Source organism: Aplysia californica, unplaced genomic scaffold, assembly GCF_000002075.1.
Source record: "Aplysia californica isolate F4 #8 unplaced genomic scaffold, AplCal3.0 scaffold00411, whole genome shotgun sequence".
NCBI lineage: Eukaryota > Metazoa > Mollusca > Gastropoda > Aplysiida > Aplysiidae > Aplysia > Aplysia californica.
This window is the reverse complement of record NW_004797681.1, coordinates 76,427-85,885: the sequence shown is the minus strand read 5'-3', so window position 1 is coordinate 85,885 and position 9,459 is coordinate 76,427. Positions and strand designations below refer to the sequence as shown.

The 9,459-nt window shown below is 43.3% G+C and overlaps 1 protein-coding gene across 1 annotated transcript in view; it reads left to right on the top strand.

Moving 5' to 3' along the window:
• Positions 1-122: 122 nt before the first annotated feature.
• The window catches only part of LOC101860430 (G-protein coupled receptor GRL101), a gene marked incomplete in the record, with an annotated part of 26,546 nt that continues 17,209 nt past the window's right edge, over positions 123-9,459 (top strand). The window contains 3 exon segments of the mRNA XM_013085830.2: positions 123-222; positions 3,070-3,186; positions 3,925-4,056. Coding sequence (XP_012941284.2) covers positions 123-222; positions 3,070-3,186; positions 3,925-4,056 — 349 coding nt within the window.

Sequence of the window (9,459 nt, the reverse complement as noted above, 5' to 3'; positions counted from 1 at the left end):
TTCTTCTTCTTCTTCTTCTTCTTCTTCTTCTTCTTCTTCTTCTTCTTCTTCTTCTTCTTCTTCTTCTTCTTCTTCTCCCCCCCACCCACTTTATACCCCCAGACTACATAGAATGCCAATTTATGGAAAAGTCGTGCGCCTCATGGGGTTGCTACAGCCAGGCAGATACGTGCGACCTGTACAGAGACTGCAGGGATGGGACGGACGAGCAGAACTGTGGAGGTACTTAACTTACTTTTACTTTTACTTTTTTTTTTCATCCTCTGTTGTCGTTAAGCGTCGAGGGGAGATGCAGTTTTCTGTGGTAGGCCAGCTCTTTCAGTTGTGATGGTCTGTTTTCTTATGGTTTCCTTGACACCCTCGATCCACCTTTTGCGTGGCCTTCCTCTTCCTTTATAGCTTGAGTACTTCGTGTTGTAGGCTCTCGAGGCTGGCTGGTCAGGTGACATGACAATGTGTAACAGGTGGCCAAACCATTTTATCCTCTGTCTGGGGGTACGCTGGGGACATTACTGGCGGCAGTAGAGTGTGGAACTGAAGCTACAACTGGTGGTGGTGGTGGTGTGTGTGTGTGTGTGTGTGTGGGGGGGGGGTGATGGTGGTGCAGTGATGGTGGTGGTGTTGGTGGCGATGGTGGTCATGGTGGTGGTGAGGGTGATGATGGTAGTGATTGGGGTGAGGGTGGTGGTGGAAGTTGTGGTGGTGGTGTGGTGGGAGAGTGGTGGTAGTGATGATGATGATGGTTGTGGTTGTGTGGTGGGGATGCTGTGGTGATGGTGGTGATGGTGGTGATGTGGTGTTGATGGTGGTGGTGGTGTGGTGGGGATGTGGTGGTTGTGATGGTAATTGCGGTGGTTATAATGATGGTGGGGTTGGGATGATGTGGTGGTGGTAGTGTGGTGACCTTAGCATGTCGACTGTCTAAACATGACCTTTGACCTGAGCATGACGACTGTGGACCCATGATCTCTGACCTCAGTCTACAAGTGAATGAGAAGAGTGAACTCTTAACAAGATGATTGTATTAATAACGTTTGCTGGTATGTGGGGGAGCTGTGCACATCCGGTTCTACCATTCAACATTCAATATATTTTTCGCTATTCACAACTAATCGAGTTCGAGCCTCAGCTCGGTCCGAGGTTGTGTCCTTCGGAAAGCAAGGCACTTTACACGAACTTTCTACTTGGCTCAGTTTTTTTTTTTGGAAGATGAAAGTTAAACTCTGACCTCAAAAACATACACTTTTCCAAACAAGACATCCAACAATTTCTTTTCCCCGACCTCCCTCCGTGGCACCTCACGAAGGCAAAAGTAGACTTACAGCTGACCACACACGACAAAGCAAGCACAAACACCAAAACATTTAAAGCAGAATACAGACAACTTACAGAAAAAATACCCTGGTTCGGAGCTTATCTTCACAGATAGCTCCTGAAAAGACAATAATGTGGGCACCGCAGCCCTATCTTCAAACAGTACACACCAGAGGAGACTCCATCCTGAAGCCTCCATTTTCTCTGCGGAGGCCACCGCCATTGACATGGCACTGGGTTCCGTAGAAAATTCTCCTAACAAATCTTTCCTTATCCTTTCTGACTCTCTGTCTTGCATTACCTCACTCACAAACTACACACTCCTACACCCCTAAATAGTTAGGCTACAACAGAAAATACACACCTTAACTGAAACAGGGGAAAATATCTTGTTCGCATTGATACCTAGCCATGTGGGCATCCGAGAAAACGAACAGGTAGATGACCTGGCAAAGAAATCCTTATCCCTTCTGTTTTGGATCAACGACGAACACTCTCCCACAGACTGACTTTACAAATAAAGTAAAACAGTATACCTCCAGCCTCAAGTCTGTGGGAGAGCCACCAGATAAAACAGACGGGTAACAAACTCCACAATATTAAACCCAAACTGGGACCGCGAAATCCTTCAGACCTCTCCTGAAGAGACGAAGACATTTTTACTCGATTACGCATCGGACACACGATCCCTGAAGAGAACAAAGATAGTACATAACAAGATGGGCCACTTCTCTCTTTGAGCCAATTAAAAAAGTGTCCTCAAAATTTGGTGGCGCCCTCTTCACAAAAGCGCACTTTTTGCGAACAGAGTTACCCTACTTGAGTTTTTAAAAATCAAAGTGAAACTAGCAAGTTTTGGGATAAATTTCGGAAGAACGCTTTTAAAAAAATGGTTACCCTGACAAAAAACCTCTTCCGGAGGAAAGGGTGATGGTTTTCTTCGTGTAATTTGACTTTAGAATGAAAGGCGAGAGGTCATTAAAAAAAAAAAAACAACTAAAACTCCGCACTGAACGTACCCGAACTGCTGATGAACAGCAGTCGATCTGCGCACGCAAGGAGGTGCTATTCCTATTCTTCTTCTGGAAAAACGAAAGAGAGCTTCACAACAGACTGCAGCGCCATCTGAAGCAAAGAGCATACTTCCTGCGGACACTTTTTTGGCTGAGTGGCCAATCTTGTTATTTACTATCATTGAAGAGAAGCCGCTCTGCGTTGGATGCGACACAGATTTTACCATTAGACATATTTTAACCGAATGTCTAGATTTCGGAGAAATCCGAAGGAAATACTTTAAATAAATATAAAATATTGCAAGACATTTTTTCCGTCGTTGATCCCAACAGAAGTTTGGATATCATTGCCATTGGCTTCTAAGGAAAGTTATGAATTTTTAAATATCATTTAGAAAGTTGTTTTAATTTTAAATTTAAATCTGAAATCTATTTACACTCGATTTTTAGCGTTTTAAAAGTTTTAAATAGAAATATTAACCAGTACCAGACCAAGATATAAACTGTTGAGAAAAAAAAAACTTGTTTCGCGTGGTCATATGACCTTGTGCAGTTGCGAGCGCCGTAAAACACCATACTAAACTAAAAATCTGAGGTCCCGCATTTCAAATGACCTAAAAGTGTTGATAGGGTCGTTAAACCGTTATCATTTCACCATTTTCAGAGCTCTTCGAAACGTTGTTGAATGCTGTGTGATATTTACGGATGATGGGTTCTCCTCTCAATTGTTCTTTGTGTTCAGGGCAATGTCCCCATCAGATCTGCACTAGTGGACGGTGTGCGCTGAGGCACTGGTTCAACGACGGGGAGGTGGACTGTCCCGTCTTCTCTACAGGGAAGGCAGAGGATGAGAATACAGGTGGGTGGGATTTGGGGGGCGGTGAGATGAGAGGAGAGGAAGAGGGCATGAGTCGGTGGGATTTGCGGGCGGTGGGATGAGGGAGGGAGAGGGGGGAGGACGGCATGTGGGTGGGATTTAGGGACGAGGGTAGGGGAGGGTGGGAGGAGGGCATGTATGGGTGGGGTGGGGGATTGGAGAGGAGAAACACTAGTAGGTGTATTGGGCGCCGGGGGGGGTGGTAGTTGGAGAACATATAATACGATTTGTGTTGAAGGGCTTGGGCAGGAGACTTATGGTTGGGATTTGGTCGAGGGAGGGTGTGTTGAAGAAGAAAAGGGGGGCGTAGTTGGTTGTGATGAGGTTGTTGGGGGGCCAGCCCACAGTTTGGTGTGCTGAGGGAAGGGACAAAGTGAGAACGCAGGTACAGGGGATTTTTTCGGGGTGGATGGAGGCACAGGCGTGTATGTGTGTATGCGAGGGGGGGGGGCAGACACAGATACAGAATTACAAACGTGCTTTATCGCCAAACACACACACACACAAACACTAACACACACACGCGCGCGCGCACGCACTTATGCACACACACACACACACACACACACACACACACACATACGCACACGTACACACACATCCACAAACCGAGCCAGACAAGGACCAAAAAAACATGACTAAAACTAACAAGATATTCTCCGGCTGCTTCCTTCCCTTCCCCACTACCCCACCCCCCCGCCCAACCCATTCCATCCACAGATGCAATCCTCAGTGACTGTATATTCAGCTGCAAATCCAGTGGCTGTATCTCTTTGGCTATGATCGGAGATGGCCACGAGGACTGCAAGGGGCCGGAGGGGGCGCTCGACGAGCTGCTGGGACGGCTGGAAGGTAAAATCTCAGAATGAGATAAGATAAGATAAGAAAAATTACATATCATAATAAGAAAGTGGATGGTAAGAAAACGGGGATCTTGAATTCGCCCCTCGGCCAAAAAATAGGTCACCAGTCTGAGAAGCTGATCATGAATGTCGGTATAGATATGGCTAAATGAGTCAGTCGCGAAGAAATCAAGTGCTCACTACTGTTGCAACTGCGCAGCATTGACGCATTATGTTACATAAGTCTAGTCCAGACATCCTCTCTGCTCCAGACCACGGCACAGACTGAGCCCCCCCCCCCCCTCTTAAGACGCGCTATTTAAGCTTGCGTTACTGTTATGATGTCACTACTCGGATTAAACATATTTTTGTATTTGTACACTTGAATGAAGTTTTGGGCGGGTCATATCAATAACTGATGTCTTGTGTATTGTATTCACCTGGGTTGTGTGTGTGTGGATAAATCTCTGATATTCAACATAAAATGATGCGTAGATGTCCTCTCTGAAGTCCCTTACCTACCTGCCCATGGAGAGCAGGGATAACTAATAACATTGTACTTCAAATTTAAGAACACATACACACGCACGCTATGCTCAGAGATATGAATGATCATTTACTAGTTTCGTTACTCTACTTCGGACATTTTAAAAACTATTTGATTACAAAAGGGCAAGTTAAGGATCAAATTTTCCGCAAGCAGGGCTGTGACGTCATGGAAGGCGAATTGCGTCCAAGACATCACAATAAGATAAGATAAGACAAGATAAGACAAGATAAGACAAGATAAGACAAGATAAGAAAGATGAGACAAGATAAGACAAGACAAGATCAGACAAGATAAAATAAGACAAGATAAGACAAGATAAGACAAGATAAGACAAGATAAGATAAGTCAAGATAACATAAGATAAGGTAACATTTCACAAGCTAAGCAATTGATCAGATCTGATAAGATAAGATAAAAGTGAACTATTAGTAACTTGCTGGTATGTGATACAGCTGTGTCCTTTCATTTCTACTATTCAATATTCCCGTTTTTTTTTCCGCTATTCAGAGCTATTCGAAATGCTGTGTGGTTTTAACCGATGACAGATTTCCGTCTCATTCTCCCCAGCTCGTCCTAAAATCAAAGAATAATAAATAAACAATATTTGTATATATTAATATATCTAATAATTAAATATATATTTCATCAATGATAAAAATCGCTCCGCGATATAGTTATTCAAAATTAACCTTTATAATCAGAATTTGGCGGGGATCAAAGGAACTTAATAGAGTGCTCGCGGGTTAATTGAGGTATATCAACATTGGTGGAATGGGTATGTTTCGCATTTCAAGTGAATGTATAATTTTGTCACGGCAATAAACGTCATTAAGATAGTTTATACATATTGAAAAACAGATCAGTCATTAATACTACACAAAACTTTGACTTAAACTTGCACGTGTTCATCGGTTGTGTGTAGTACCGTGTAGGGAATTAACCCTTTGGGCATGAACTGTATCAAATGTTGGACATATTATCTCTCACTTAATCCCAAATGTCTTATTATAGAGTTACAAACAAGGTGTTCGACTTAGGGGAAAGTCCTGTTTCTTCTGCTTCTGTTTCATAAGGCTCAATATATCTGTTGCATTCATATTGGGGCTTTTTACTGGTGACCTCTCCGTCGTTAGTATGGTTTGGTTTTCCAAGTACTGTCTAGTGGTGTTGGCCCCGTGGGAAGGTGCGTTGCCATGCATAAAGATATCCTCTTGAATAACACCATGATGAAACAAGGGCAAGGCTTGACGTTCCAGCAGTTGCGTGATGTAGTCGTCTAAACGAGGTCATCCGTTGATTCTCACAAGTGGGGTTTTGTTAATTCCAATCAGACCCCCCAAACTAGTACGTTTGTGGTCCTCACTGACGGATGATTATGTCCAAAATCTAACTAACACTGTCTATACAAAGAAAGTGTCCGTTCTCTGTACGGAACCAACGGCTCCAAAACAATTTTCGATTGAGCACATTTAATGTTAAGTCCAGGTTTTGTGTAGTATTTGTGACTGCTCTGTACTTCACCGCCAAGCCCGAGAATTGAGTTATGGAGCAGGTCCAAGAGTAAAAGCGCATTCCTGCATTTCATAAATCCCAGTCTTTTAGACATAAAATTCGTTGAAGGTTACTCGTTTGTTTGAAGCAAGTGGTTTGGTTGCGTAGTTGTCCCCTCTCAACCGTCAATACTGTCGACCCCACAATGTAAGTAACTGTGACCTGATCTTGCGGATATCTCTATTTTTACAAAACTTTGCCCCCCCCCCCCCATTCACATTCTCAAACTCTGAATTTTTCCCCCTCTCAGCCCCCTCGAACTTGGTGGATTAGATGAAGAAAAACTAATTACCTACCCTTAGAGATTAACCCCCCCCCCCCAAACCATTTAGACATGCAGGAATAATACCAGTAAGGGAAAAGATAACCAGATGCTTTCATATTATTGCGTAGATTGTCTTCTACCAACAAGCGCCTATGATTATGTCGCAAAGAAGTGTCTATTGGAATTAAGCTTCAGGGATTTTTTTGTTTTTGTAAAGTGTTTTATGGCGCTCGCAACTGCATAAGGTCATATGAGCGCGTGGGACACACCTAATATTTTCAGTTGGTAGGAAATTTTGAATTTTGTCCGGGTGGCGGCCGAAGCCTACTCTTATCGATTTTAGACCATCAAGGGATCTTTAACGTGCGCAACTTGCACACGGGCTCTCCGAGATTTTTCGCCCTTGTCCGAGAAGGCTAGGTGTAGATCTTTCCTACCAGAAGATCAGGCGTGTGGCTGAAAAACAGCAGTGTAAGAAGAAGCGAAGGAGTAGCAGTAGAAAGGCTGCAGAAAGAATCAGGAGCCCAGAGGAAGGGGCAAAGGAGGTGAGGGGGTGGGGGCAGAAAGAGGAGACCAAAGCAGACGACAGAACATTGCTAGAGAGCAGGAAATGAGGTGAAAGGAGACAATTTTAGAGAAGACAATTTTTCGAGCGCTACTCGGATTCGAACCCGAGACCTTTGAATGAGAGTGTATTGTCGGAGAAATCAATGAACACCAAAATGAAAGTTCTGAAATGCTATGTTTGGTCAACCCTTCTATATGGCTGTGAATCCTGGATAATCACTAAAGACATTGAAAATAAAATAAAAACAGCAGAAATGTGGTTTCTTAGGAGACTGCTAAGAGTATCGTGGAAGGAAAAGAAATCAAATGAGGTAGTGCTTGATGAAGCCCACGTAGGACGCTCAATGTTAAAAACAATCAGGAAACGACAAATGCAGTTTTTGGGACACATAAATAGACATAAGGGTCTTGCACATCTAGCTCTCACTGACAAAATTGAGGGCAAGCGAGGCAGGGGTAGGCCCAGAACAACCTACTTAGGGAACCTAAACAAATGAGTAACAGGAAAAGATCAGGGAAACGTAACTTTTTTTAGAGCATCCGCGCAAAGGAATGAATGGAGAACCATGATCGCCGATGTCTGTCACAGATCTGGCACTGGATGATGATGATGACAGGGGTTGAAATGAGGGTTGGGTAAGGAGGGTAGAGGATAAGGTAGGGGATTGGGATGAGGTGTTGGAGCAGGATGTGTATGATTTATTTGTTCAGGGCTAGGGGTATATCGCTCCTTTCCCACAGACACAGAAGGACATCAAGTCACTTAGAATCATATGACTTTACGGAATTCGCTTCTACCTTTAGTCCATCCAGCCAGCCCAAGGGGAGCCTCAGGTCAGACAGTGAAGGGGTCAATGTGTCAGATGATGCAGTATTCATTTAGCATTAAATTGGTATGCTTCGTGAATGGATAGTACAAGGCTTCAACAGGATGATTGGGTGAATATAGTATAAATAATCTCCGCGATATAGTTATTCAAAATTAACCTTTATAATCAGAATTTGGCGGGGATCAAAGGAACTTAATAGAGTGCTCGCGGGTTAATTGAGGTATATCAACATTGGTGGAATGGGTATGTTTCGCATTTCAAGTGAATGTATAATTTTGTCACGGCAATAAACGTCATTAAGATAGTTTATACATATTGAAAAACAGATCAGTCATTAATACTACACAAAACTTTGACTTAAACTTGCACGTGTTCATCGGTTGTGTGTAGTACCGTGTAGGGAATTAACCCTTTGGGCATGAACTGTATCAAATGTTGGACATATTATCTCTCACTTAATCCCAAATGTCTTATTATAGAGTTACAAACAAGGTGTTCGACTTAGGGGAAAGTCCTGTTTCTTCTGCTTCTGTTTCATAAGGCTCAATATATCTGTTGCATTCATATTGGGGCTTTTTACTGGTGACCTCTCCGTCGTTAGTATGGTTTGGTTTTCCAAGTACTGTCTAGTGGTGTTGGCCCCGTGGGAAGGTGCGTTGCCATGCATAAAGATATCCTCTTGAATAACACCATGATGAAACAAGGGCAAGGCTTGACGTTCCAGCAGTTGCGTGATGTAGTCGTCTAAACGAGGTCATCCGTTGATTCTCACAAGTGGGGTTTTGTTAATTCCAATCAGACCCCCCAAACTAGTACGTTTGTGGTCCTCACTGACGGATGATTATGTCCAAAATCTAACTAACACTGTCTATACAAAGAAAGTGTCCGTTCTCTGTACGGAACCAACGGCTCCAAAACAATTTTCGATTGAGCACATTTAATGTTAAGTCCAGGTTTTGTGTAGTATTTGTGACTGCTCTGTACTTCACCGCCAAGCCCGAGAATTGAGTTATGGAGCAGGTCCAAGAGTAAAAGCGCATTCCTGCATTTCATAAATCCCAGTCTTTTAGACATAAAATTCGTTGAAGGTTACTCGTTTGTTTGAAGCAAGTGGTTTGGTTGCGTAGTTGTCCCCTCTCAACCGTCAATACTGTCGACCCCACAATGTAAGTAACTGTGACCTGATCTTGCGGATATCTCTATTTTTACAAAACATTCACATTCTCAAACTCTGAATTTTTCCCCCTCTCAGCCCCCTCGAACTTGGTGGATTAGATGAAGAAAAACTAATTACCTACCCTTAGAGATTAACCCCCCCCCCCCAAACCATTTAGACATGCAGGAATAATACCAGTAAGGGAAAAGATAACCAGATGCTTTCATATTATTGCGTAGATTGTCTTCTACCAACAAGCGCCTATGATTATGTCGCAAAGAAGTGTCTATTGGAATTAAGCTTCAGGGATTTTTTTGTTTTTGTAAAGTGTTTTATGGCGCTCGCAACTGCATAAGGTCATATGAGCGCGTGGGACACACCTAATATTTTCAGTTGGTAGGAAATTTTGAATTTTGTCCGGGTGGCGGCCGAAGCCTACTCTTATCGATTTTAGACCATCAAGGAATCTTTAACGTGCGCAACTTGCACACGGG